The 27,944-nt window shown below is 52.0% G+C and overlaps 4 protein-coding genes and 1 pseudogene across 7 annotated transcripts in view; 4 read left to right on the plus strand and 1 right to left on the minus strand.

The window, feature by feature from the left end:
* Tspear (thrombospondin type laminin G domain and EAR repeats) overlaps positions 1–27,944 on the minus strand; it is a 147,957-nt gene that overhangs the window by 75,949 nt on the left and 44,064 nt on the right. The gene's annotated exons all lie outside the window — the stretch shown is intronic.
* LOC126501410 (keratin-associated protein 10-8-like) lies at positions 4,210–4,842 on the plus strand. Its single transcript, XM_050142072.1, has one exon. The coding sequence runs from the start codon at positions 4,210–4,212 to the stop codon at positions 4,840–4,842; it is 633 nt and encodes a 210-aa protein (XP_049998029.1).
* Positions 9,060–16,469, plus strand: LOC126500012 (keratin-associated protein 10-1-like). Its single transcript, XM_050139598.1, has 3 exons — positions 9,060–9,175; positions 9,227–9,842; positions 15,579–16,469. Exons 1-3 carry the CDS (start codon positions 9,060–9,062, stop codon positions 16,467–16,469), a joined length of 1,623 nt encoding a protein of 540 aa, XP_049995555.1.
* On the plus strand, positions 21,373–22,092 carry LOC126501377 (keratin-associated protein 10-3-like). 4 transcript variants are annotated; one of them, XM_050142042.1, is made up of 2 exons: positions 21,373–21,549; positions 21,625–22,092. In XM_050142042.1, the coding sequence occupies exons 1-2, from the start codon at positions 21,373–21,375 to the stop codon at positions 22,090–22,092; spliced, it is 645 nt and encodes a 214-aa protein (XP_049997999.1). The 4 variants fall into 4 exon arrangements, with proteins under 4 accessions (XP_049997999.1, XP_049997988.1, XP_049997978.1 ...); XM_050142031.1 differs by having other exon boundaries at positions 21,373–21,548; positions 21,615–22,092; XM_050142021.1 differs by having other exon boundaries at positions 21,373–21,533; positions 21,585–22,092.
* On the plus strand, positions 26,350–26,694 carry LOC126501443 (keratin-associated protein 12-1-like; annotated as a pseudogene).

Raw genomic sequence — 27,944 nt, forward strand, 5'->3', positions numbered from 1 at the left:
GCCACCCTGACTCCCCCAGACTTCCCTGCCCTGGTTGGTAAGATCCTCGGAGCTGTTCTTTGTAGAGAACTCGGGTCTGGGAAGCTCCAACCCAGCTGTCTCACTGGCCTGCGGTCTTCATAACTCAGCATGGCTGGATACATGCTCTCCTAGGGAATTGTGGGACTTTGGTGCATGGCAGGGGTGTTTGAAGACCAGTTCACAGAAGTCCTGGTCACAAGTCTAAAGCACACCCTGATAGATGACATTTTGCATGGGCCATCTATCCTTGCTAGGGGTGCTGAGTACATCCCCTGGAGAACCCCAGTCCCAGCTTCCTGGCACTTGGCCCCAAGCTCCTTTTCTGGGCTTAGGGGTGATACCATCTCTAGCCTGGACCTGTGGTCTGGTCCAGCCTGTTGTAGTTAGAATCACACAGTGGTATCTGAAAAATAAATTGCTGGTAACAATCTCCTACCTGCAGGCCCCAGCTCTCAGGCCCTTCTCTTCTTTGCTATAGCACCTTAGAGGCGTGGGTGTGGAGGTGGAGGTTACGCCCTGGACAGGGATTCTGGGAGCAGAAAGAACCTCACAGTCTCAAGTCTCCGAGACAACCTGCTCTGGGCCCTGCGTGTGACAGTTACTGCCGCTAATAGTATGTAATGACAGAGAACCCAAGATTTGAGTTTACAATTAAATGAACAAAAGAGGTAGCAGTAAGCACTTATGGAGACGCCCGGTAGCCAAAAGTCACACAGTCCAGTAGTCATTCTCACCCGTGACATGAAGACATAGATGTACAAAGAAGAGACAGTTGGCACCCTCAAGATGGCAAGCAGTCAGTTGTCAACACAGCTGCGGTAGCTGGTCACCATGTGGTCAAAGCATACAGACCGATAGAATGGTTGGTTCCACTTGAAACACGCAGTAGGGCTAGTGGTCATTACAGTCCTACGCATCCATAGTGAGTCTATGACAACACTCCAGAATGAACAAAAGAGCAATGTCCCAACATGTCCTGTGTGGAGACAGTAGCTCCTAGGGAGCTGAGCAGGTCAGCAAGTGCTGACACTTGTCAGCCGGCTGCTTTGCTACATTGTGTTCCGTATTGTCTGCTGCTGATCTGTAAGAAGATACTAAGAAAAAGATGTTGCAAAGACCACTTTCCTGAACCACAGTTAATAAAGCCAACTCGTAACAGTAAAAAGACAGTCACTTTTGGGAACTCTAAAGGCATTCCCTCCAGCAGATTCAGAAGTGGAGTTGGACGGTGGACCCAGCAGAGAGTGTGGGCTTGCATCATGGACCAAACAGCGAACATGGACACATCACTTCTCAACACAGGTAATGCAGGAGAGGTAGTATTCAGAAGAAAATCAAATCCTCAGGTAATGCAAATGAACAGGATTAAAAACGAGAGTTCAACCCCACAAAACCACAAGAGCTTCCAAAATGAACTTTTAAAAGGGACATTTTAAATGTTAGAAGACAACTGGGGAGATCCAGAAATTGGTGAAGTATTGTCTTCACAGATATGAGGACCTGGGAGCCCATATTTGTAAAACAGCAGGACATGGTTGTAGGGTTTGTAATCCCAGGGCTGGGGAGGCAGAGGCAGAGGGTCCTCTCTGGACAGCTAGTCTGAATCGGTGAGTTTGGGTTTCAGAGAAAGATCCCATTTCTACAAAAATAAGGCTGAGAGTGACCAGGAAAACACCATCTGCCAATCTCTGGCCTCTACACACACACACACACACACACACACACACACATACACAAAATAAATAAACATGATAATTAAGGAAGGAATTATAGATATAAATAAAAACTGATCAGTTGTTTATAAAAGACAATGCAAATTAAAACACTGGCAAATCCAGAAGAAAAAAATTATGATAAAGATGAATCGTGATAAAATACATAATAAAAATATTTAATGCAAATACTTGAATGATATTACAATTCACCAACTTCCAGGGTAAGATGGTAAGTTAAGCATTGCCTCCACTTGACTGCTCTGGACTCTTCCAGATGCCTGTGGCTGTTCTCTCTCTTATTCACAATAACTACCCTCCTCCACCCCATAAGAGCAGTTTGAGTCGTTTATTTGCTGCGCCCCCTTAAATACATACACATTGCCTGGTTTCATAGCCACAGCAAATAAGACAAGAGAAAGAAAGAAATGGGATACAAATAGAAGAGAAAAAAAATCAAAACATCCTTGTTTTCATATGTAAAAGCCCCAATGGCTCCACCAGACATGCTTAAATCTGATAATGCTTCTAGTAGAACGGCTGAATATAAAATCACAGAACAAAACACAGTGTCTTTTCTATATTCCAGTGATGAACAGACTGAGGAAAACAGCAAGACACAGAACCCTGTTTACAGCTATCTCAGAAAACAGAACACTTATGAATAAACCAAGGAACTAAAGGGCAGAAAGGAGGAAGAGCCCTGGTGGAAGGGAGGACTTCCCAGTGTCAAGAGCAGAGAGTCAGTAACATGAAAATAGTCATGAAAGTAGACAGATAGGCAGTGAAATAGAAAACACAACTAAAGTCAAGAAGGAAGACACCCAAAGTTGACTTCTAGACCCCCTGCCTACAACTAAAAACACTGCTAGAGTATCTCTGGAAAAAGATGGCCATTTCAGCTAATGGTGCTAGGAAAACTGGATTATAGTTCATGCTGTGGATCACAAGAATAGAACCCCTTCATCCATTCCCAAAAAATCTCCAAGGGAAGTGCTCTATCAAAACAAGGACACCAACCCAGAAAGAAATCGCAAGGAGCCAGCACTGAAGAAAATGAAAGAAAATATCTTTAAAAGAAATAAGAAAGACACAGGATAGCAGCAGAACACCAGTGCTGAGGTGGGGGTGAGGGGACAAGGGTTGAGGCGGGGCAAGAGTTGAGGGAAGCCAAGGGCTGAGGGGAACCAAGGACCAATGGAGGGTCAAAGGCTGAGGTAGAAGCAAGAACTGAGGGGGAGAGCCAAGGGCTGAGGGAGGGTAAGGGCTGGGGGGGGAGGGTGCAAGGACCTCGGGAAAGGCAAGAGATGAGGTGGGTGGGGCCAAGGGCTAAGATGGGTACAACCCTGAGAGATAAGGAAAGTTGAGGGTTGGGTTGGGTCTGAGGGCTGGTCAGCTCAGACTGACCTGTGAATTCAGAATACTGGAAATGTTTGTGTTCTCAGAGCTGGGGACACGTAGGGGACAGTAGGGGAAGATGTGATGACCAGAGTACAGGAAAACAGAAACAGGGGAAGTGACCGGCTCCAAGAGGGAAAAACAAAGACAGCATGCGCATGAATACAGAGATTAAGCCTATCTGACAACACAGAAACACTCAACACAGATACCACTGAGATAGATGTGAAAAACGTAACACTAAACGGTACATGGTCGGTGCCCTGGTTTAAATGCTCGCTGCCTTCAGAATGGGAGAAGCGGCTCCCAGGAGGTGACGGTGAGAGAGAATGCTGTTTTCCACAGAAGGAAATGAGCATGTTATTCTAATAAGCCATTGTACAACAAAGAGTGTGGGATGAAGGAGAGGGACCCTGGGTCTGTGGGATGGAAGAGAGGGACCCTGGGTCTGTGGGAGGGAGGAGAGGGACCCTGGGTCTGTTGGATAGAAGAGAGGGACCCACGGGGTCTGTGTGAGGGAGGAGAGGAACCCTGGGTCTGTGGGATGGAGGAGAGGAACCCTGGGTCTGTGGGATGGAGGAGAGGGACCCTGAATCTGTGGGAGGGAGGAGAGGAACCCTGGGTCTGTGGGAAGGAGGAGAGAGACCCGCTGGGTCCGTAGGATGGAGGAGAGGGACCCTGGGTCTGTGGGATGGAGGAGAGGGACCCTGGGTCTGTGGGATGGAAGAGAGGGTGGTTACCGCCTGCAGCAACAGAGGGGTCTGTAGTGTGGGGACGGCCTGACTCTGGGCCTGCTGGAGCTTGTGTTCCTGAAGATAAGGTGGGAGACAGCAGAAGGAATCACAGACCCCAGCTCCACCCAGCCGTCGTGTCACATGGTCACTCAGAACAAGGATGTGCCCAGCTCAGCTGTGACCCATGCTCCCAGCCCTAAACTGACTGTGTTGTCTGCAAACAAGGTGAACAACAAGGAAAGGAGAAGTGCCCACACTCATGAGGAGACATCCATGGGAGGCACATAAAAACCCCCGGGCAGGCACCTCACACAAACACACGCACTCACACTCACATGGAGACCATGGCCAGCACCTGTTGCACGAGGACCTGCGTGATCGCTGCGTCCACCACATCTGTCTGCTCTAGCAATCTGAGCTGCGGCAGCCGGGTCTGCTCGCCCAGCACCTGTCCAGGCACCTCCTGGCCTGTGGACAATTGCCAGGAGAGCTACTGTGAGCCCCCATGCTGTGCCCCCAGCTGCTGTGCCCCAACCCCTTGCTTCCTCTGCACCCCAGTGAGCTGTGGGTCCAGTCCCTGCTGCCAATCTGCCTGTACCAGCGGCTGCACACCCTCATGCTGCCAGCAGTCTAGCTGCCAGCCAGCTTGCTGCACTTCCTCTCCCTGCCAGCCATTCTGCTGTGGTCCTCTCTCCTGCACACCTGTATGTTGTACACCTATCTGCTGTGGACTTTCCTCTTGCTGCCAGCCATCCTGCTGTGTGACCCTGTGCTGCAAGCCTGTCTGCTGCACACCCGTCTGCTCTGGATCCTCATGCTGCCAGCAGTCTAGCTGCCAGCCCCCATGCTGTCAATCCTCCTGCTGTGTGCCTGTCTGCTGCAAGCCTGTCTGCTGCAAGCCCTGCTCCAGCATGTCCCTGCTCTGCCGCCCGGCCTGCTCCAGCCAGGCCTGCTGTGGCCAGAAGTCCAGCTGTTGATGGGCCTGTTCTGGTGCCAGCTGACACAGGTCCCTCCCTGTAGCTCCCCTCGGCCTCTCCAGTCTGCTCCTGTCCTGAGAGGGCAGGTCCCCCAGAAGAGGAACACCACGTGTCCCCCATGCTGACCTGACCTCTCCTACCTTCCAGGAGTCTCTGAGTCACTGTCATTCTTCCCTGTCCCCGTGTTGCTCTGGGCCACCTGCCCTGCTATCAGCAGCACACACCACCAATAAAGCCATGGCCACCTGACATCCTTCTGGATTGTTATTTTCTCATATGTTTGGGATGAAATATCCAAGACAGACAACAGGGAGAACAGGGAGGAAAGGGAGGAAGGAAGGGTCTCTCTCAGGGCTTTCATCCATCACTTGGGGGAAGTGAAAATGAAGCAGTTCTCTTCACAGTGTTCAGGAAGTAGAGAGACGTTTGTGTTTTATTCTTTCCTTCTCCCCTCCATCCTCCCTGCTCTAGTCCATGGAATAGCACTGCACACAGTCAGGGTATGTTCACCTTGGGGAATCTGCTCTCAATATGTCTTCTCAGACACCCCCAGAGTATACCTCAGTCTTCTAGTCAATTAGGGTTCAGGGAGCAGCCATCACATCCCTTATGCTGTGAGGGTACGCAACCTCCATGGAGTATGGTCTTCCTTAAACACAGGCCTATCAGGAATGGAGTGACCCTGCCCAGTGGTCATAAAGGCCTGTGGCCTCTCTTCTGAATCTCAGGGCCTCTTTCTAGGTAGATTCAAGCAAAAATCCATGAGTCCAGGACTCCCCAGGACTGGCCTCCTACAGATGCAGCCTGGTCTGGGGCCATCCTATGCTGTCCCTCTGGGCAAAATGGTCTGCACCAGGCTTTCTATGGATGCCGGACACAGGGCAGAGCTGCTGAGGCCCTTTGCACCCATAGGTCCTTTCTCCAGTTGCCACCAGCTGTCTGAAACACCCTTGTCACCAAGGCTCCTGCTATGACAAGCCTGCTTTCCCTGGTCCTTGGAGCCGATCTGCATCCTGGCAAGAGTGGAGCAGGATATGTGGACTCAGGTTGGGTACCCTGACTCCTGTCTTTCCCAGGCCTGGGGTGCGGCCACTTTCCCTAACAGCTCCATCAGCGTGACAACACCACACCAAGATGCACACACCTGTCATAATTGGTCCTGGCTGTCACCTTAACAGTGCTGAGAGGTGAGCATGCCTGTGATGATGTTTCCAGAGAGACTTAATACACCCTGGTGCCCCATCAGGTGTCCCTGCACAGCCTGGCTGCCCACCCTGGCTGCCAGCTTTTTCCTGCACAGGGCTGCCTCCCCTGACACTGCACTGTGCTTTGTGCCAGGATGCTAGGACAACCTGAGGAGACCAGAGCAGGAGAGAGCAGAGAAGGCTCAGCTTTGAGTAGGCTGGAGGGCATGGGTGACCCTTCTGAGCCAGGAGATGCCAGCATCTATCAGTCACAGCTCCAGACTCACTGGCCCAGTTGGCCATACCCCAGCCGTGGCCTTAGCCCCTGTCAGGTCCATGCTGTAGGTTCTGGGGATGCCCTTAGCCCCCCACCCATGGACAGAATCTGGTAGACCCTGAGAAGGTTGTGGGCTCTTATCCCAGTGTTCATGGTCAACAGAACTCACATACTTGGAGCAGCAACATGGTTGTGACCCAGAAACACTGGGATGTGGCCTCTCAGTGACCGGGTGATGTTCATGAGACAATGGAAGAGTGTATTGTCGCTTGGCAGGACTGAACGTAGCCTAAAGTGGCACACTTGTGCCCTGAAGACTTTTAAGACAACTGGCTCCAAGAAATTAGAATTTCCTGGGGCTGGAAGAAGGAAAAGGTTGAGCTTGGTCCCAGCCAGAGGGGGAGTTTGTCTTCTGGAATACCTTGCAGGAGCCGCTGAAGTCCAGACAACGATGACGGATGGAACCACACTTGGACCCGGACCGATGGTTGTACATACTTCCTACCCTGTATTTCAACTTTACTCTAGTGTCAGAATAACAAAGATGGACTTTGGGGTGGCGTTTTCATGGGACCTCTCTTCCTCTTCCCCGTGTGCCTGCACTTAATAGAAAAAAAATCCCCTTTTTCTGCTGTTCACCAATACTTGTGTAATTGGCACATCAGGGGCTGGTGGCAAGCCTGGCTGTCTGGGCTGCAAGGCTCTGAACCAGCTGGTAGAGAGAGTCTTGGCGGAGAGCCCAGAGACATGGAAAGCTGTAGAACCTGGCTGAACAGGTCTGGACAGCTCCTTCCCTGTAGCCACATGGGCATCTGGAGATGCGTGAAGGACCAAAGCATCATTCCCTGGGCATTGGGAACAAGTGAATAAAGGCACAAAATGGCCAAGCCAACTGTATAGGCCGGAATAAAATATCTGATAAAGTCAAACACTTGAGTATGAACTCAGTATGAAGATGTAGGTATTGGTAGCATGGCCTCAGGAGCTGGACTTGGATGACATCGTCTTAGGGTCATGGCCTTGGGACACATGGGCCTTTTGTCACCTCAGACTCCCTTTTCCCCACAATCCAATGACTTTGGAAAATCTACTCTATAGAAATAGACGAGAGAGGAGGACACCAAGACACAGCTTTTCTGGGCTTCACACTCATGGCTGTGTCACCCATGGGAGCCACACAGCATGTGTCCCACAGACAGAACCAGGGCTAAGCACCTATGCTCCTGAAATAAGAGGCAGGTGTGTGAAGCCATGTGTCTCATCTGGGGACACACACATCAGCAATTTGTAAAGAAATGAATAATGTCACCTCCCAGTGTATTTCTCAGAGAAATGGTTGGGAACTTTTCCCCAAGTGCTACTATGGAATAAGTGACTCCTTGGGACCTCCCACCCCCAGCTTAGTCAGAATGCACAAATTCCACAGAAAGTTTTACAGCCCCTGCACCACCTCCCTGTCACAGGTCCCCACCTTGGAAAAGCTGAGGACAACTGGCAAGAGGCAGCCACCTGCCCTCGACACAGACTTCCGGCAGAGACTGATACGCCCAGCCCCCTATCATTCTAGCATAGAGAACCACCGAGAACTCACTGCTGTGATTTTGGTTTCCAGCCCCTCAGCATGCTCAGTGCTTTCTGTCACTCAGGACTACAATGTCCCCGAACAGAACTGCATGCTGAATTCCCAAGAAGTCCCTATAGCAAATTCTAAGTCTCCTCCAAAAGGCAGAATTTGAGCAAGGACAGGGACTGTCCTGTCCCCAACCCTCACTTAAACCAGCAGAGTCCTCCAAGTTCAGGCTGCAAAAGTCTTTATCATGAACACCCTTCGTGACACCAGGTGACCATCTCAGGCAAGGCCATCATGGACAGAGCCTCCTCTGGAACATGCTGTCAGACACACACATGGAGCCACATCCCAGGCCATGTCCCCAGTGGCGCAAATGACCCAGTCATCATAGAAAACTGTCAAGTATCAGCAGATAGAGGCAGGCAGTGTGCCAGCCAGTGTGGCCCTGTGACAATAGGTCTACATGTGCTCAGTCGGCACAGACACTCAGAGCTCTCTGACCTGCGTCACTTCACATCAAGAAATAAACACCAGAGATGACAGTTGCTCACAGACACACTGGTCTCTGCTGAGCTTCTTGTTGTTGCTGGTGGTGGTAGTGGAGATGTTTTGTTTTGTTTTTGTTGTTGCTTGTTTTTTGTTAAGGTTTTGAGGCAGAGTCTCATGAGGTAGCCCGGGCTGGACTCAACCTTGAGACCTGTCTGCCTCAGCGTCTCTGACCTCTGATGAGATCTTACGATGACTCTCCTCTGACTCTTCCTTTTTCATCTCTTAGCAACCATTGGCACAGGGTGGTGCCTCCAGCTGGCCCTGATGGGTATGGCCACCAGGCCTCCACAAGTGGCTGACGTCTTGCACACTGACAAAGGTGGATCTTTGCACTACTGGGTTCAGCTTCTCAAAATCTCTCCACCTGGACAGAAGCTGATGGCAAGTCTGCTGCAACCTCTCTACTCTCTGAATTGCCCTTGAGCTGCTAGCAAGCCCTGCTCCCCAGACCACCCAGGTCCAAAGCTGTGGCTGGTCAGGAAGAGGAACTTCCCACAATGCACACAACAGGAAGAAAGGTGCGTCTGCCCCTGGGGAAACAGGCTGGAGGAGGATAAAAGATCAGCGGCTCAGCACCTCACACACACTCCCACACTCCCACACTTGAACACTTTCAACTTCCAGCACAACCCTTACCATGGCCGCCTCCACCATGTCTGTCTGCTCTGACGCTTGCACCAACTCCTCCTGGCAGGTGGATGACTGCCCAGAGAGCTGCTGTGAGCCTAGCTGCTGTGCCCCCAGCTGCTGCCAGTCCAGCTGCTGCCAACCTAGCTGCTGCCAGTCCAGCTGCTGTGCCCCCAGCTGCTGTGCCCCAGCCCCCTGCCTGACCCTCATCTGCACCCCAGTGAGCTGTGGGTCCAGCCCCTGCTGCCAATCTGTCTGTGCTAGCTCCTGTGCACCCTCATGCTGCCAGCAGTCTAGCTGCCAGCCCTCATGCTGCCAATCTTCCTGCTGTGTGCCTGTCTGCTGCACACCCATCTGCTCAGGATCCTCCTCCTGCTGCCAGCCCTCATGCTGCACCTCCTCACCTTGTGTGACCCTTTGCTGCAAGCCTGTCTGCTGCACACCTGTCTGCTCTGGATCCTCATGCTGCCAGCAGTCTAGCTGCCAGCCAGCTTGCAGCACCTGCTCTCCTTGCCAGCCATCCTGCTGTGTGACCCTGTGCTGCAAGCCTGTCTGCTGCACACCCATCTGCTCTGGATCCTCATGCTGCCAGCCCTCATCCTGCTGTGTGCCTGTCTGCTGCAAGCCTGTCTGCTGCAAGCCCTGCTCCAGCGTGTCCCTGCTCTGCCGCCCTGTGTGCAGACCTGCCTGCTGTGTGCCCAGCTCCTCCTGCTGTGCCTCGTCCTGCCAGCCCAGCTGCTGCAAGCCCTGCTCCAGCATGTCCCTGATCTGCCGTCCTGCCTGCTCCAGCCAGGCCTGCTGTGGCCAGAAGTCCAGCTGCTGAGAGCCAGGACCCACTGCAAGCAGCAGGAGCTACCTCCCCACCAGTCTGTGGTTGGCACTCATGCAGGCACAGCACAGAAGAAAGATTTACACCATTTGAAGAGAAACCAGTTACTCAGCCACTTAGAAGGACCATTGTGTTCCTCCTCCAGCACGTCCCAGGAGTGCTGGTTGCTCACTTTCCATCCCTGCCTATGTGGATGACCCTGCTTCTGTGGTCAGTTGTACCATTGTAGACCCATGCACTTCAATAAAGCTTCCTCTGACCCACTCAGCTTCTGTTGTGACTGTCACTCCGGGGCCTCATGCTGGAGCCTGAACCCCTCCCACCCTCGCATACCTCCAGCTGGGGGGTTTGGAGTCATTACACAGACCCACAGCTCCCTTATTCCACACTCTGGTACTAGGGTTAGGGTTCCTCCTGTTCTAGCTCTAGATCTGCGCGATCCATCTCTGGGGCCCATGGAGTGACTCTGAGACACCCACTGAAAGGGCTTCATGGCAAGGGAAGTCATGCTATGGAGGGCAATGGAGAGTGGGTCCTTGTCCTGGGAAAAACTCAGCACTGTGGCTTTACAAGAATTCCGGGACTGAGGGCAGCCACTCTGTGGAACTCACACCTCATCCAGGTGACAGCACAGTTCCTGTCAGTCACCTACAAGGTTCCTTGGTCATGTCACAGGCTGACCACAGCCTCCTGCAAGGTGCACAGCCGAGAAACATGGTATCAACTGTAGGAGCTCAGCTAAAGGGAATTCATCAGCTCCAGCCACAGCCCACAGCTCAGGGGCCGAGGATCCCAGGCAGATGTGATCAAATAGAACAAATTACAACAGAGCTTGAAGATGGGTCTTCCAAAATATCACATTCAGACAGAAATAAAGGGGGGAAATGGAGGAGCATGGGAGATCTCTGGACACTATCAATCATTAGAATCACCATCACTGGTACCTGAAGGGGAAGAGAGAAAAGTTCAGAGCACAAAACAAACAAACCAAAAAAAAAAAAAAAACACACAATAATATCATCTGGAAAAATCTTAGGAAAGATACACCCAGGGAAGGGAAGAAGGTCCTTAAACGGACATGACGGGAAAAACCCTTACTACAGCAATATTATATATGACTGCCAAACAGCAGGACAAAAAAGCTCTTAGAATCTGCAAGAGAGAAGCACCAAGTCTCATTTGCCAGTAACCACCCTCCACCCCCACCCCAGATCAACTGCAGACTCCTGAGCAAAATTTGGCAGCCCAGAGAGTGTAAAAGGGTTTATTGAAGTCCTGGAAGGAAATAACTGCCAACCAAGATTACTAGCCCAGAATCGAAGAAGAAGCAAAGACCTTCCCCAATAAACAAAAATGAACGGATTTCATCGCTAAGATGAAAGAGAGAGCAAGAGAGTCTTATACCTGAAATGACAGGAAGACAGCTACCATCAGGGTTGCATATGGAAGTCTAAATTCCCTCAGAACACAGGAGAAAAATAGAAAAGAATCAAATACTATCAATTCAGTAAACCATTAAATGACAAAGATGAATAAGAGAGGAAGAAAAGAAACAAAGAACACAAAACCACTAGAAGAAAAGCAGTAAAATGGCAGGTGCAAGCTCACACCTTCATCAAGAACTCTGAATGTGAACAGTCTTAATGTGTTAATTAAAGGACAGATTGGCTGAATTGATTGAAAAAACGAGATCCAACAGCACACTGCCTACAAGAAATTCACAGCATCAGAAAGATACAAAGGCAGAGAGCATGAAAGAAAGAAATGAACTTGAAAACCTGCAGGAGTGTCTATGCCTATTTCTGACAAAATAGAATTAATACAAGCAGAAAGAAGAGACAAAATGTAACTGCATAATGACCCAGGGGTCAATTCATCCAGAAGACAAGATTGTTAACCTATATGCACCCAATGGTGGTTGTCCAACTTCACAAAGCAAGCTTCATTTGACCAGAAGTGAGATAGAACCTGATAAAATGATACTGTGCCATTCAACAGGCATCCCTGGCAGTGGGTGGAGCCAGCAAAAGTCAACGGATGCCCGACCTAACAGCACAGCAGAGGAAAGGATGTGTGCGCTGGCGGATGTCTACAGGGCACAGGGCATTCCAACAGCTGCCCCAGACACTTTCTCTTCTTCAGCACATGGAACTTTCTCTGGAACAGACCAGATCAGAGCTACAAAACAAGTCCCCACAAATTACCAACTGGTGTGGGAGGTCCTCCTGTCTATGTGTGGCTTTTATTGGTTAATGAATAAAGAAACTGCCTTGATCCTGTAATGGAATGCTTCCCAGGTACATGCAGGAGCCTAGGCTCAACCCTCAATTACACAAAAGATAAAGAAAAAGAGGAAGGAGAAACTACGGTCTGTCTGCATAGTTAAGAGAGACCATGGCTCAAAGACCTGCTCTCCAATAATTGTTTTGTTTTGTTTTCATGACAGAAGGGACTAAAAACAGCATTCAAAGCCACAGGGAGAAATGAGGTCCATCTGTAACATATGTCTGCATCTGGTCTCCAGACTCCACGAGTCTGTCCCTGACACCTAACTTCTCTCGTTTGTCACCAGCCACGGTTCAGGGTTCTCTGCCAGTCCATCTTGTTGACATAAACTCACAACCATGACCGTTTCCTTTGGTGGTTTTACTTCTTTCAAACTCCTTAGCCTTCAGTCGCGTTAGACACTGGCCAGTGTTTTCTCCGTCGCCACATTTCCCACAGCTGTCTTCTGTCTCGGTGTCTTGGCTCTTACCTATACTTCCTGTGGATTCCGTTTGGACTTCCTCTTCCTGGTTCCCTGAGGTGTGAGTTTGGATGACTGGTCTGGGCTCTTCCTTCACGACTCTGAGTTTCCCTCTTGTGCTGTTTTGGCCGCATCCCAGCTTGGGTTTGTTGTGTTTTTGTTTTCATCCGCCTCCCGTACCTTCCAGCTTCTCCCCTGACTCCTTCGCTGTTCAAGTCTATGTTCTGTTTCTATGGATGGGTGAACTCTCCAGTTCTGTTTTGATTTCTATTTCTTCCTGTCTGGTCAGAGATGGTGCCTCACATGATCTCAGCTATTTCAAGTTTCATTCAGACTTTGTTTGGCCCGAGGCGTGAGCTGAGCTGCAGGGTGGCAGGAGCCACTGCTGCTTGGTGTGTTCTGTGTGGCTGCACACCTCGCTCTCTGAGCCATGACTCGTCTTCTACCTGCCTCTCCTTTTATTTCTTCTTTTAAATATACTAACAATGGCCGACTGGCATTGCCAGCTGTGTCTGTGTACCAGAGCTGTTGAGTTCTTTCCCGTTCTATCTTGAGGTCTAAAGGGTGACAACCATGCGTTCTTATAGATCGATCTCTACTGGTGTTCCATGTATCTCACCATTTCTTACCAATTCTGACTCTCCAGCATGTGCGGCCTTCATGCTGCTCAAATCTCTGTGGTTACCGAATCTAGGGGTCTCCTCCCCAATTCCTCTCATTTTCATGTGTCTGTGTCTTGGGATCTAAAATGTATGAGCTGGCCAGGGCCAAAGGGAAGTGACCCGAGATGGGTCACTAATTAAAAACCATCTGAACGAAGAACCCAGGGCCGATGGCTTCAGAGATGAGTGACCGTAAACTAAGACAAGAATTATGGCCTCTTCCACCACCACTCCCGACCCACAAAACATAATCAAACTGACCCCAGCAGCAGAGGAAAGTCTTGTGTGGCACAGCAGAGTGTCAGAAAGACAAAGCCGACTCAACCGAGAAACCAAACAGAGAAGTGTGTTGCAGGGGACGAGGGATTGCACAGCCATTTCAGTGATGCAAAAAGATGCTCAGGGAAAGCCAACACCCTTTCATAGTAAAGATCAAATCTAACAGAACTCCCTCACTGCAAGGCAGGATACCCATGAAGCCTCATCCCTAGCCCTTTCTAGGCAGGGACAAGGCGAGAGTATCCGTTCCTGCCATGTCAATGCCATACCGCGATGGCGGTTATAGACGAAGCCATTTGGCAAGAAAAACCACAATGACCAACAGTAAGGACCTTGGGGTCAAAACGGTGCTGCCGGTGCAATGACGGGTGTGTAGGTCAGCAGACTACACGAAACCACCTGCTTCCTCACAACGGCGCCAGGACACGCAGCAAGCCAAGAGTGCTCTCTTTCACAAATCATCCTGGGAGGGTCAAGGGGTCACACGCTGGAGATGACATCACACTCTCGGGCCACATCGAAGACAAACTCAAAACGGATCCAAAAGAGAAAAGCACAATGACCAAAGCCTCAGCATAGCCGTGACAGGATAAATACAGATATATGATGTTTGGCAGCTCCAATGAGACGCCAGCCAGGACACCTCCATGGGCTCCCTGAGGCCAGGTTTGGAAGCCCGATGGCTCCAATTGATTTTATTTATTTTTGGTGTTTCCAGACAGGGTTCCTTTGTGTAGCTCTGGCTATCCTGGAACTCACTCTGCAGACCAGGGGGGCCTCAGACTCACAGAGATCCTCCTGCCTCTGCCACCCAGTAATGGCTCTGATTTTCACAAATGTGTTTCTAGCCCTGCCCTCTGCTATTGTTGTCTTTAGCTGTCTGTCCAAGGGACAATACCTGGTCTCTGACCTCTAGAAAGAGGCTGAGGGTGAGGCTGGGGAATGGAGTAGAGTGAGGTTTGAAAGGTCCATACAGAGTCCTTCAAAACTGGGTGAAGGAGCTAGAGGGATGGCTCAGAGGTTAAGAGCACTGACTGACAGCAGTCCGTCTTCTGGAGGACCTGGGTTCGATTCCAGCATCCACATGGCAGCTCATACTGTCTGTAACTCCAGTTCCAGTGTACCTAACACCTTCATAAATGAAAGTAAAGTATCAATATATTTAAAAACAACAACAAAAAAGAAAAGAAGAAGGAAAACCCACCTAGGTTAAAGGGGAGGCTGGTGAACTCTCAGGTGAGACCAGATGAAACTGAGGATCACTGTCAGAGATCCAGAGGGCTCCGGGAGCTATTGCTATCATACACATCTCTGGGCCTGGATGCTGATAAGACCTGACACACGTGAAGATGTGTGTACAAGTTCATGGGATGGAAAAGAGCTTGTGTGAGAGGCTGCACCAGGTATATGAGCCAGAAAACCCACACTCTGTGGCACAGGAGCCCCACCAGGCACAGCCAGGCCTGTGAACTGCTGAGCTCTGTCCCCGTGTTACTGTATATGCATTCTGAGGCATGAGAACCTGGGGCTCCCAGTGAGTGCCTTCCGAGCCCAGGCATCTGACGATATGGAGGGCTCTGGGACGCTGAGGGTGTGGATCAGATGGTCTGGCCACCGTGCTGGTCTCAGATGCAGGAGAGACAACTCTGTGATGGGCCCATCACCTCTCTCCCAGCTACAGGCAGGCTGGACCACACTCTGAGGACCAGGCTGGAGAAGCAGTAGTCTTGGTGCTCAGTGCCATCACCAGCACCCTGGCAGGTAGCCACAGGTAGAGGGCACGGGGTCAGCCCAGGAAGGCCACGCTTTTCCTCCAGTGAGGGCTATTCTTAGGGCAACCAACCCAACAGGAGATTATGACTGAGCACCCTTCAGACTAAACAACAAGGAAGGGGAAGGGTGCAGAGTCTCCTGCAGCAAAACACACCTGGGGGATAAAAGCCCAGAGCCCAGAGCACCTCACACACACTCATCACTCACACACACTCACACAACACACTCATACACTCCCAGCTCCCAGCCAACCCCACCATGGCCGCCTCCACCATGTCTGTCTGCTCTGACGCTTGCACCAACTCCTCCTGGCAGGTGGATGACTGCCCAGAGAGCTGCTGTGAGCCTAGCTGCTGTGCCCCCAGCTGCTGTGCCCCCAGTTGCTGTATCCCTAGCTGCTGTGCCCCCAGCTGCTGTGCCCCCAGCTGCTGTGCCCCCAGCTGCTGTGTCCCCAGCTGCTGTGCCCCCAGCTGCTGTGCCCCCAGCTGCTGTGCCCCCAGCTGCTGTGTCCCCAGCTGCTGCCAGTCCAGCTGCTGTGCCCCAGCTCCCTGCTTGACCCTCATCTGCACCCCAGTGAGCTGTGGATCCGGCCCCTGCTGCCAATCTGCCTGCAGCAGCTGCTGTACCCCCTCATGCTGCCAGCAGTCTAGCTGCCAGCCCTCATGCTGTCAATCCTCCTGCTGTGTGCCTGTCTGCTGCAAGCCTGTCTGCTGCACACCCATCTGTTCTGGATCCTCATGCTGCTGCCAGCAGTCTAGCTGCCAGCCCTCATGCTGCACCTCCTCACCTTGTTGTGTGACCCTTTGCTGCAAGCCTGTCTGCTGCACACCAGTCTGCTCTGGGTCTTCCTCCTGCTGCCAGCAGTCTAGCTGCCAGCCCTCATGCTGCCAATCCTCCTGCTGTGTGCCTGTCTGCTGCAAGCCTGTCTGCTGCAAGCCCTGCTCCAGCGTGTCCCTGCTCTGCCGCCCTGTGTGCAGACCTGCCTGCTGTGTGCCCAGCTCCTCCTGCTGTGCCTCGTCCTGCCAGCCCAGCTGCTGCAAGCCCTGCTCCAGCATGTCCCTGATCTGCCGCCCTGTCTGCTCCCGCCAAGCCTGCTGTGGCCTCTCCTCGGGCCAGAAGTCCAGCTGCTGAGCCTGAGCCCTCATCTGGGTACTGTCAAGCACAGGCTGCTTCGGCACTACTCTAGCCATTCCCACCCTCTAGGCTTGACCACAGATTACCCAAGACCATCCAGAGCATGGCCGGTTCCCGAGTCCTTCCCCAGTGGAAGGTGGAAGTGCCTTGATGGAGTCCCACTGCCTCCTTAGGCCCCACGTCACGGATTAGTCCCCACTCCAGCAGTCCTAGCCTAGGACATATGTCCTAATCAGCTTGTCCTTTGGGCCTGGGGAGAGAGTTCAGTGATTAAGAACGCTTATGCTTTTGCAAAGGACCTGAGTCCTGTTCCCAGCGCACAATGGGTGACTTACAACTGCCTATTGTAAGTTGCAATTCCTTTTCCACAGCATGGCATTTGTTGTGCTCCTCTGGCTTCTGTGGGCACCTGTGCTCATTTACACACACACACACACACACACACACAAACACATGCACACACCACATGCATGCACGCACACACGCATACTTAAAATAAAAAATAAATCTTTAAACCTGCCGCTGTCTCCTGCTGACTGGTGTCTTGTGTGTGGCATGGGGTGTGGGGTGGCTGGGCACGAAGGGCCAGGTTTCATGCAGCAAGTGGGACCTAGCTCAAGGGTACACACTGGCTCTTCGCAGAGTAGCTCCTTAGTATCTGAGGCTAGGGATGTGGGGGGGAAAGTGACTACCTGGTAGCCATGGACCCCTGAGCCATACCTGTCCTTCCTAGCCCTGCAGCTGCTCTTGAGCACTGGGGTCCCCTTGAGCATGACCCTCCTACCAGGAAGCCACACCCCCAGTCTTCCCTGGGTGGCAACCCTTTACAGCAATGCTCAGCCTGCGTCCAGCTTTCTCTGCGACTCTAGCTTCCCCAGGGTCTACATCTCAACCAGGGCTCCAGCTCCTGCCCAGACTCTGAGAGGTCCCAAGAATGCCAGCCTCCTGCAGTCTTCTGGGATCCTCCTGTCAATCAATCCAGCCCTCCTGGATTTCAACACGTTCCCTGCAGCCCTTCTTAGCAGCCCCCCCACACTGTGTGGAACCTACACCCTTCTTTACTGTCCAGTGTGCCAGACCCAACATCCCACCCTGTCCAAGCGCAGGGACCACATGAGTGGATGCTGGGTATGGGTGTGAGGACTAATGCTGCCAGCTGGCAAGATCTAGCATCACCTTGGAAACAATCTGTCAGTGTATGTGGTGTCCCCTTCTCAGGCCAGAAGCCCAGCTGCTGACCCCCTGTCCTCATCTGGGGTACTGTCCCCCACAGCCTGCTTCTCTATTCCTCTAGTTATTCCTATGCTCTAGCCTTGGCCACAGAGGACTAGCCACATGCCTCCAGATAGGCTCATATATTTGAATGCTCTGTCACCAGGAGGTGGAACTGTTTGGGAAGGATTAGGAGGTGTGGCCTTGTTGGAGGAAGTGTGTTGCTGGAGGAGGCTTTGAGGTTTCCGAAAGTCCGAAGTCAGGCCCAATCTTGGGGAAGTGAGATACAAGCTCTCAGCTATTATTCTAGCGCCATGTCTGCCTGCCTGCTGCTTTGCCCCCTCCCCTTGTCCCCCATCCCCGTCATGATGGTCATGGACTCGCCCTCTGAAACAGTAAGCAAGCCACCAGTAAAATGCCTTCTTTTATAAGTTGCCTTGGCTGTGGTGTCTCTTCACAGCATAGAACAGTTACTAAAACACCATGACTGTGAGGGAAATTTTTATTTCTAAATTAGGTTGACTGAGGTGGGAATACCCACCCTAAATATGGGTGGCGCCATTCTATGGACTGTGGTCCTGGACTGGATAAAAAGAAGAAAGCAAGCTGAGCCCCTGCATCCCTCTCTCTCTCTCTGCAGATGAACCTAACCAATTGCCTATTGCTCCTGCCACTGCACCATCCCCACTACGATGGACTGTGTCCCCAGGACTGTACCATCCCCACTGTGATGGACTGTGCCCCCAGGACTGTACCATCCCCGCTGTGATGGACTGTGCCCCCAGGACTACACCATCCCCACTGTGATGGACTGTGCCCCCAGGACTGCACCATCCCCACTGTGATGGACTGTGTCCCCAGGACTACACCATCCCCACTGTGATGGACTGTGTCCCCAGGACTACACCATCCCCACTGTGATGGACTGTGTCCCCGGGAGCTACCATCCCCACCAGCTGTGCCACCAGTCCCAGGTCCTCACCCACAGGCCACCTGTGTTCAGGGAGCCACCTCCCTTCCCTTACTCAGAAGACCACCTGAGATAACCACCAGGGACATCCCAGCACCAGACACCAAATAACACAGCCTCTCTACTTTCCTGGGGGTGCGAATTCATGTGGCCATAGATAAGAGGTCCCAAAAAGGCCGTGATAGATACATCCTGCTGTGGGTGTTGAGTGGCCAACAGGTAAGGCTCAACTTCACTGGGGGACACCCCCCCAACATATGTCTGTCCCTCTTTGGTGCTCTGATGGCCATGGGGCTGGTACAGAAGCAGGACAGGAGGGGACTCTCTGTGACCTCTGATTGCTACTCCCACCTCTGCAGGCTGACATCCAAAATGCAGGGCCTCCCCTGTCTAGTGACTCTTGGAGTGCCAGGCAGGAAGTGTCCCCTGTCTGCTATGAGGTTCTTTCCTTCCAGAGTTGTTAATGACAGGGTGAGCCTGGAACTCTGCCATCCCAGCCCCAGGCATCATCCTGTGGGAAATGAGAACATCCGTCCATCTAGAGCCAGTGTCCACTCAGCCCCTAACAGATGACAGGAAATTATTCAAATATCCGTCTGCAGCAGAGTGGATCAATGTGTGTGGGCTGTCCATCACACAGCTGTAGAGGAGCCAACCAGTCGGTTCACCTCAGAAGCTCGTGCTTGATGAGATGACATGAGGCCATGTGTGGAGTATGAAGACCAGGGACTTCCAGAAAAAGACAGCGGACACACAGGCCAACAGGGTGCATGGCAGATGGAGTGTGTGATGCAGCCAATGGTGTTGCTCATTGCTGAGACAACTGCCCAGCATAGAGAGCTGAGGGGTAAGGACTCTTGATTCATGGCTTCAAAAGGTCCAGCTCTCGCCCTGAGATATTCTGAGTCTGCGATAAGACAGAACACCATACAACCCAAGCATGGAGCCAAGACGGCACCCCTCATGACTGACAGGAAACAGAAAGGAGGGGGGCGGGAAGAACCTAGAAAGGCCAACCCCCAATGGCATACTTCCTCCAATAAGGCCAGCTACCTAATGTTTGGTCCACCCCCACAAACAGCATTGTGGAGTTCAACACGTGAACTTGTAGGGACATTCTGTACCCAAACCATGAAGTAGGTGTCAGAGGTGGGTCGGGGAATGACAGAAAGAGTACTCAGGGTCAAGGAGTCTGGGGTGAGCAAGACGACAAGCCACCTGCTGTGGGGATGCTCTGACACCCTTGGTCTTGTCCTTCAAGCCTTGGCTCCATGATACCCTAACCACTACCCAGGAAAACTACCCAGTAGGAGCCACGGGCCATCATTAGGTCCCAGTGCTGATAGCCCTGTCCTTTCACCTTAACTAGGGCATTGTCTGTGAGCATAGAGCCCATGGCCACAGACCCTTCAGGCTGAGGGTTAACCTGAAGTTGAGCCTGATGGAAACAGGGCAGCAAAGCCAGGTTCAGGGCACGAAGGATGGCTGGGATCTTCGGCTGCCTGTGCCTATTCTGAAGAAGAGCAACCAAGAAGGATGTCTTCCCTAGCCCAACAAGGAACAGACAAGCCACCTCCCACTGAGTCTCCTATAATGGGGTCAACACACAGCAAAGCAACACACAGCCTGGAAATAGATTTGGCATCCTAGAATAAGAAGGAAGAAAGAAAACAACAAAAGTTGAAAGTCAGGGAACTCTAGGTGTCTCTGCACAAGGACACGGACACCAGGATGACAGGCATTGTTACCTGGGCTTGGAGAAACACTGGGCCAAACCCAGACTTTTTGTTTGTTTGACTGGTTATTTTGTTTTTTGAGACAGGGTTTCTTTGTGTAGCCCTGGATGTCCTGAAACTCACTCTGTAGACCAGGCTGGACTAGAACTCACAGAGATCCACCTGCCTCTGCCTCCCAAGTGCTGGGATTAAAGGCATGTGCCACTACCACCCAGTTCCAAGCTCAGAATTCTATACCCAGCCAGACTATCCTGGCATGGGTGGGCAGGCCAGGAGTTTCTGAACTGTGGCCACTGCAGGATGTGGAGTCTCTGGTCTTGGAACCACAGCAAAACAAAAACACAAAAAGCTCAGAGTATCCCTGGAAATGCTGAGAGTCTCAGAAGGAGGGCCAGGCACTGCATAGAGAAGACGCCACCCTGCCCGAGCACAGTCTACCTCACAATATACACACAGTCTCCTGTCAACAAGCCCCTGAGTCAACTGTGTTGTATACGACTTGCATCTTGCTAACATTTGGAGAGGGTAGGGGAGCTGTCATTAAGCCCCCGGGTGAGTTGTATTATGTAAGATATGTATGTTTTTATTTTGTCTATGTTTTTAAAATGTTTAAAACAACAGCAATAATGATAGGTCCCAGCCGCTCAGGCATAGGATGACAACCCCAGTCCCTGTTGCCATGGAGCCCTGCTCACCTCCAAAACCTCTCAGGAGAAGTGGCCTCAAATGATTCCCAGGCCTTCAGCTGAGTCAAAACAAACACAAACACAAACAACACAGGTGAGGCATGCACACCTCCGATGACCACCGCTAATGAGGGGGCTCCAGCCAACCAGTAAGCAGGAAGGGAAGCCCGAGAAGTTCCTCACTTGGACAATACCAGCCCAGAGTGCTATAAAAGCTGAGAGCAGACACTCACACACACTCACACTCACACACTCACACTCTCACACTCACACAGCTCTTACCAGACCTGCCCGCCATGGCCACCTCCACCATGTCCGTCTGCTCCAGTGACCTGAGCTATGACAGCCGGGTCTGCCTGCCTGGTTCCTGTGATTCTTGTACTGACTCCTCCTGGCAGGTGGATGACTGCCCAGAGAGCTGCTGTGAGCCTAGCTGCTGTGCCCCCAGCTGCTGCCAGTCCAGCTGCTGCCAGCCCATCTGCTGTGTCCCCAGCTGTTGCCAGTCCAGCTGCTGCCAGCCTAGCTGCTGTATCCCAAGCTGCTGTGTCCCCAGCTGCTGTGCCCCATCCCCCTGCCTGACCCTCATCTGCACCCCAGTGAGCTGTGGGTCCAGTCCCTGCTGCCAATCTGCCTGCAGCAGCTGCTGCACACCCTCATGCTGCCAGCAGTCTAGCTGCCAGCCCTCATGCTGCACCTCCTCACCTTGTTGTGTGACCCTTTGCTGCAAGCCTGTCTGCTGCACACCCATCTGCTCTGGATCCTCCTCATGTTGTCAATCCTCCTGCTGTGTGCCTGTCTGCTGCAAGCCTGTCTGCTGCAAGCCCTGCTCCAGCGTGTCCCTGCTCTGCTGCCCTGTGTGCAGACCTGCCTGCTGTGTGCCCAGCTCCTCCTGCTGTGCCTCCTCCTGCCAGCCCAGCTGCTGCAAGCCCTGCTCCAGCATGTCCCTGCTCTGCCGTCCTGCCTGCTCCAGCCAGGCCTGCTGTGGCCTCTCCTCTGGCCAGAAGTCCAGCTGCTGACAAGCTGGATCTCTCTGCCTTTACAGGCTACATCTTTATTCTTAAGCGATTCTCCACTCTCGGGAGCCCCTGGAAGTCACCTGGGGCCACCAGAGTCGTCTCACTATGGATTGGAGGCTACATAGGTGCTGGCCGATTGGGTTTGAGGGTGCCACCCAGCCCTGTCCCCTACAGATCCCTCTGTGACATAGAAAGCAGCCCCAGGAGCCCGTTCTCGTGAACGTGTACTCATACCAGATGTGACAGGTTCACTGCTGTGTTCAATAAAGTGTTCGTATCAGGACTTGTGAGCTGGCTGTGTGCATTTTCTGGAATGTTCTAGGTCTTCATATCCAGGCTACCACGGCCCTGGGTGTCTTTCCCTGTAAGTCCAGGAAGAGTCTCCTACGCCAAATCAGGACACTGGGACAGAACCTGAGGCACGTGCATCTGCCCAGAAGTCTCTCGATATGGCTGCAGCCTGAGAACACACACAGAGGGGCCAGGGGCTTCCATCAGGAGACCATGATAAGAGATTCCCACCATGCCTGCCTCAGATCATGAGAGCATGAGGGTCAGCCCCTACTGTGGCAACACTGGTCACATCTGAGTTTAAGGCCTGGCTGCAGAGGGACAAGGCAAAAAGACATCATGAGTCACCCCAAGGATGGTGAGGAGGACAAGGTGGGGCTCCCTGAGGACCACTAACATTGGAGAGTCAAGTGAGCAACATTCGGACCAGCCAGGAAATTTGGCAACAGGAGAAGACTCCTCCGCAGGCTGTGAAGACAAGTTCCATCCTACCCCAGCTGAGCTCCTCCACCCAAGTGGAGTTGAGTAGAACCCAAGGGAAGGATCTCTGAACACGGTGGTGTTAGAAAAATCTTTTTGAGCCACCATGTGGTTGCTGGGAATTGAACTCAGGACCTTTGGAAGAGCAGGCAATGCTCTTAACCACTGAGCCATCTCTCCAGCCCCCTGGAATAATCTTTTTGTACACTGTGCAAAAGTGTATCTCTGTCCTTCCTCACCTGCCTAAGGCACCTTCTGATTGGCTTAACAAACAGCTGAATGACCAATAGCTAGGCAGGAGAGGATAGGTGGGACTTCCCAGCAGAGATAGAAACTCTGGGAAAGAATCCAAGGCTCGGGAAGATTTACCACCCAGACTCAGAGGAAGTCGGAAATATGGTACCGAGGAGAGGTAATGCGTCATGTGGCAGAATGTTGATTAATAGAAATGGGTTAATTTGAGTTATAAGAGTGAGTTGGGAACCAGCCTAAGCTAAGGTTTACCTTTCATAATTAATAAAAAGTCTCCATGTTGTTATTCAGGAGCTGACAGTCCAGAGAAAGTCTGGCTATATGGTGGGGCTAAATTCTAAATTTGAAATCACATTGTTCCTGCTTTCTGGGTCTATTCACATCCTGCAGCCATCACTTGGTTATTCAAATACTCCAAAGAGAATGATCATCCCCTGGGTACAGGGAGGACAACCTCATGGCTGCACTGCCCAGCTTTCTGGTGTGTGATAAAATGCCTGAGGGAATCAGTGTAGAGACAGGAAAGGCTGGCTTGGGCTCAAGGTTTCATCTGTGATCCGTCACTGTGATCTTATCGTTGCTTCGGGGCCCGTGGCAAGGCCTGTGAGAATGAGAAACCAGTGAGAGAGGAAGGAGCCAGTATCCAGGCCGCTTCAAGGGACATCCCCAATGGCCCCATGTTCTCCTATTAGGCCCATTGGTCTAAAGACTGTACCAGCTCCCAGTGGTATCACAGGCTGGGACCACACACATGCCTTCAGCACACAGCCCTTAGAGACGGTCCAGCCAAATGGCCATCAGGCACCCCCCCTTCTCTCTCTCCCCTTCCCCTCCCCACTTTCTCCTCTCCTCCCTGAGACAAGTTTCTCTGTGTAGCCCTGGCTGGAACTTGCTCTGTAGACTAGGCTGGCCTCTTTAAGGGACAGCGTGAAAAGGACTAGACAGACTGCCAGAGTGTGACCCACCCCCACCGGCTCTTGTTGAGAGAGAGTAGAACCAAAGGGGCAAGGAGGACCCTGGGTAGTTAAGAGCAGGCATAGGCAAGGCCTCATCTGGAGGCTCCAGGGGAGAATGGTGGTGGGGGTCTCTTCAACTTCAATTCCCGCCTACGCCTGCTATGCAGAGCCAGTCCCTCGGTGTCCTGCCACCTGCATCAGCCATCCCCCTGCCTCACTCAGATGTTATCCCCTAGCCCATGGAGACTGCCCCTCTGTAAAGTCTGCCTGCCCTGTGAGGACACAGACATAGGGTGTAGGAGCAGGGGCTATTACTCTGCTCTGAATGAAGGCTTTCTTCATTCATCTTTACAAAAAGGAGGATGGGTAGGAGTGATGGGGGTTCAAGTTAAATTCTTAGACTGAAGGGGCTTCAGGACTGCAGCTTGTTGCTAAATAGAGACCAACAATCACCTTCAGGGACCCAAGATGCTACTGTGCACACATGTGCATACACACACACACACACACACACACACACACACACACAGAGGAGCAAAGTAGGCCAAATGAGAGCCACTGGGATACAACAGCCCAGTGTAAGGCAGAACATCAGAGAGAGATGACCCTCCGGTGGTTACCCTGCTGCTGGTCTGGGCCCTGAGTCCCTCTGTTGAATCTTTAAGAATCTCGGGAACAATCCTGAGCAGTGTGGAAACCTGAAGTGAAGTACAGCGCAGACACGGGATGCCTACTACAGATGTTTATAATATTTTCGCTGCCAGCTGTTAAGGGCTGAAGGGTGTGGGGGCAATCGTCTGCTTTGCTCGCGGCTCTTGTGGCCCTGGTGGCTTTGTTGCTGTGACTTCGCTGTTGTTGGGAGGTCTACATGGAGCTGTAAGTGACAGCCTGGTGGAATGTAGTCATGCAGCTATTCCCATCTCTCAGCTGGGATGGCTACAGAGGTCCCAGGAACAGTAATGGGCTAGATGGCTGCAGGGGAGGAGCTGCAGAGCAGAAACGGGTAGGAAAGCTGGCAGCATCTGAGGCGTAGCAGGTTACAGGAGCACACAATGACCCTGCAGCTCACGGCATACAGCAGGCTGCCTGACAGGGGAGAGGCACAGAGAAGTCCAGACAGAAAGGAGCACCCTGCATATAGGCCTGCATATCAGGGCCACAGTGGGGGCTGGGAGGCAGCAACAGCTTCTGCAGTCCTGGGGTTGGCAACAGTTGTGGGAACACAGTACAAGGAAACAGGGAAACAGGGCCGGAAGTCACTCATTCCCATGGCTAGAAGTTTCCCAGGATTTCTGAGATTGCACAGTTGTATTTGCTGAAGGGACAAAGGAGCCCCTGTATCAATCACTACACAATAGGGTTGGGTGGGGTTGTATTGTCCACGAGACAGGATCTAGCATCATGGCGAACATGCCTGGGAGGGCTTGTCTTGACTCCAATAACTGACCGGGCAGACCAGTCCACAGCTGGAGGCGCCATTCCCTGGGCTGTGTACGTGGAGAAAGCGGCCGGGCGGCAGCCACATTCATCCTCTCCGCTATCTCAGACCAGCTGCTCCCTGCTCCCGCTCGCTTGGCTTCCCCGCCAGGATGGACTATACCTGAAACTATGAGCCCAAATAAACCCTTTCTTTATTGAGTTGCTTCTGCCGAGTGTTTTGTCACAGCAACGGAAGAGAAACCAAAAACAGGGAGCTAATTTTGTGTTAAGGGGTGACGGCAAATGTCTTAAACTTTTTTTGTAACCTGCCATTATGGTCTGAACACAGCCAACAACATATACACACACAGGCATGCCGCTGACAGTAACATTTTATTTATAAAGACAGGAAGGAGGCCAAATATAGCCCCTGGATCCTAGTTCCCCACATCTATGGTAAAGTTTGCATTTTACAATGGAAAGTCAGAATAAGTAATAAAAAGCCTTCATTGATAGTATGAGATGAGAAAGAACAGAATCCTGACCTCAGTCTAGCCAGCGCCGCTGTGAGCTCAATAATGGCCCAAGAAACAGCAGCACAAAATGCATGAAAGCCAAACCAGAACATCCTGTTTGTGGAAGGAGAAGTTGACCTCAAAGCCAAGGTTGTTTATGAGGATCATAACTCAGGAAGACGCACCCCGGAATAACAAGTCACTGAGGAACAAGTGACAGAAACATCACGCAGAAGACCAGCTGCATTATGGGTAGCTGGGACATAGGGCTGGGTATAAAAGCCACCCCAGGAAGGAACACCAGACATTCTCACCCTCCTCCAGACCAGCGAGCATCTGCCACCATGTGCCACACCAGCTGCTCCTCAGGCTGCCAGCCCGCCTGCTGTGTGTCCAGCCCCTGCCAGCCATCCTGCTGTGTGTCCAGCCCCTGACAGTCGTCCTGTGTGCCCTTGAGCTGCAGGCCTGCTATCTGCATTCCTGTGAGATGCCAGGTGGCCTGCTGTGTGCCCGTGAGCTGCAGACCCACTGTGTGTATGGCTCCCTCCTGCCAGTCCTCTGTGTGTGTGCCCGTGAGCTGCCGGCCTGTCTGTGTGACCTCCTCCTGCCAGTCATCCGGGTGCTGCCAGCCCTCCTGCCCCACCCTGGTCTGCAGACCTGTCACCTGTAGCACGCCCACCTGCTGCTGACCAGTGTCTCCAAACCAGCTAGTGCCAGATGGAACACATCTGTCCCTCCCAACACCTGTCATCTGTGAGGCAGGCCAGACGCATGCCCAGCCCACCCAGGAACTGTGGAGAGAGGGTACAGAAGAAGAATTCTGTTTCTCCCTGCCCAAGCCCGACCCCCAGAGATGTCCTGACTCCTAGTGTCCCTCTCCAGCCCTGTGTGTCAAATAAATCGCTTTCCCATCCAACTTGTATTATCTTTCATCCCCACATACTTTCCAGGTTCCCACTGCATAGCCTTGGCTGCCCTGGAGCTCACGCCGCACACCAGGCTGACCTTGACCTCGCAGATATCCACCTTCTTTTGCCTCCCAAGAGTCTATCTACTTTTTAGAAAAGATTTACTTTTGTGTGTATGAGTGTTCTGCCTACATACATGTCTGTGTGCCACGTGAATGCTTTGCCTGTGGAGGCCAGAAGAGAGCTCTGATGTAGGATGAAAAGGAACAAGGAAACAAAATGCAAGGCACTCTGGGATGCTAGATCGGCATCTGGGGATGAAAGTGTATAATTACCATGCCCAGAAGGAACAAGATCACTCTGAGATACTCATTCATGTGTCACTCTGGTTATCTGTCCCATGGAAACAAGATGCCCAAGGGAACTGGAATTCCCTGGGAGTTTTTTGCTAGGAAATAAAAGGCTGAAGCCTGGGGCCAGCTACATGGGAACTTGTCTCCTAGGAAGAGATCTCATGCAGACAACTGGTCACGCCATCTTCCAAGATGGCTGAAGCTGAGATAATGAGGGTGTACCACAGTGAGCAGGACTCTTAATTATATGTACCCCTTGTCTTGTATCTAAACCGTACCCTCATATAAGGACCTGGAAAATGGACTTGGGGGAGTCGTTGGATCTCTCTGTCTTTCTTTCCAGTGTGGCCACATTGAATCAGTCTCCTTTTTCTCTGATTTATACTATTATTTGTTTGTTTCAATGGCTCATCAAGAATGGCAGCCACATCTGAATTATTGGGGCTACAAGGGCCAGGCTCTGACCTTTAATAACCCTGATAATAAGTAGTGTCATGGAAGGGAAGAGGAGAGGAGAGGTGGGGTGGAGAGAGGGAGGGCAAGGAAGAGAGGAGGGGAGCTGGTGTGGAGGAAGGAGGGGACACAGGAGAGGAGAGGAAAGGAGAGGAGAGGAGGGGAGGGGAGGGGACGGGAGAGGAGGGGGAGGGGAGGGGACGGGAGAGGAGGGGGAGGGGAGGG

The sequence above is a fragment of the Alexandromys fortis genome, unplaced genomic scaffold (assembly GCF_014885135.2).
Source record: "Alexandromys fortis isolate MF-2015 unplaced genomic scaffold, M_Fortis_MF-2015_v1.1 scaffold_9, whole genome shotgun sequence".
Classification (NCBI taxonomy): Eukaryota; Metazoa; Chordata; class Mammalia; order Rodentia; family Cricetidae; genus Alexandromys; species Alexandromys fortis.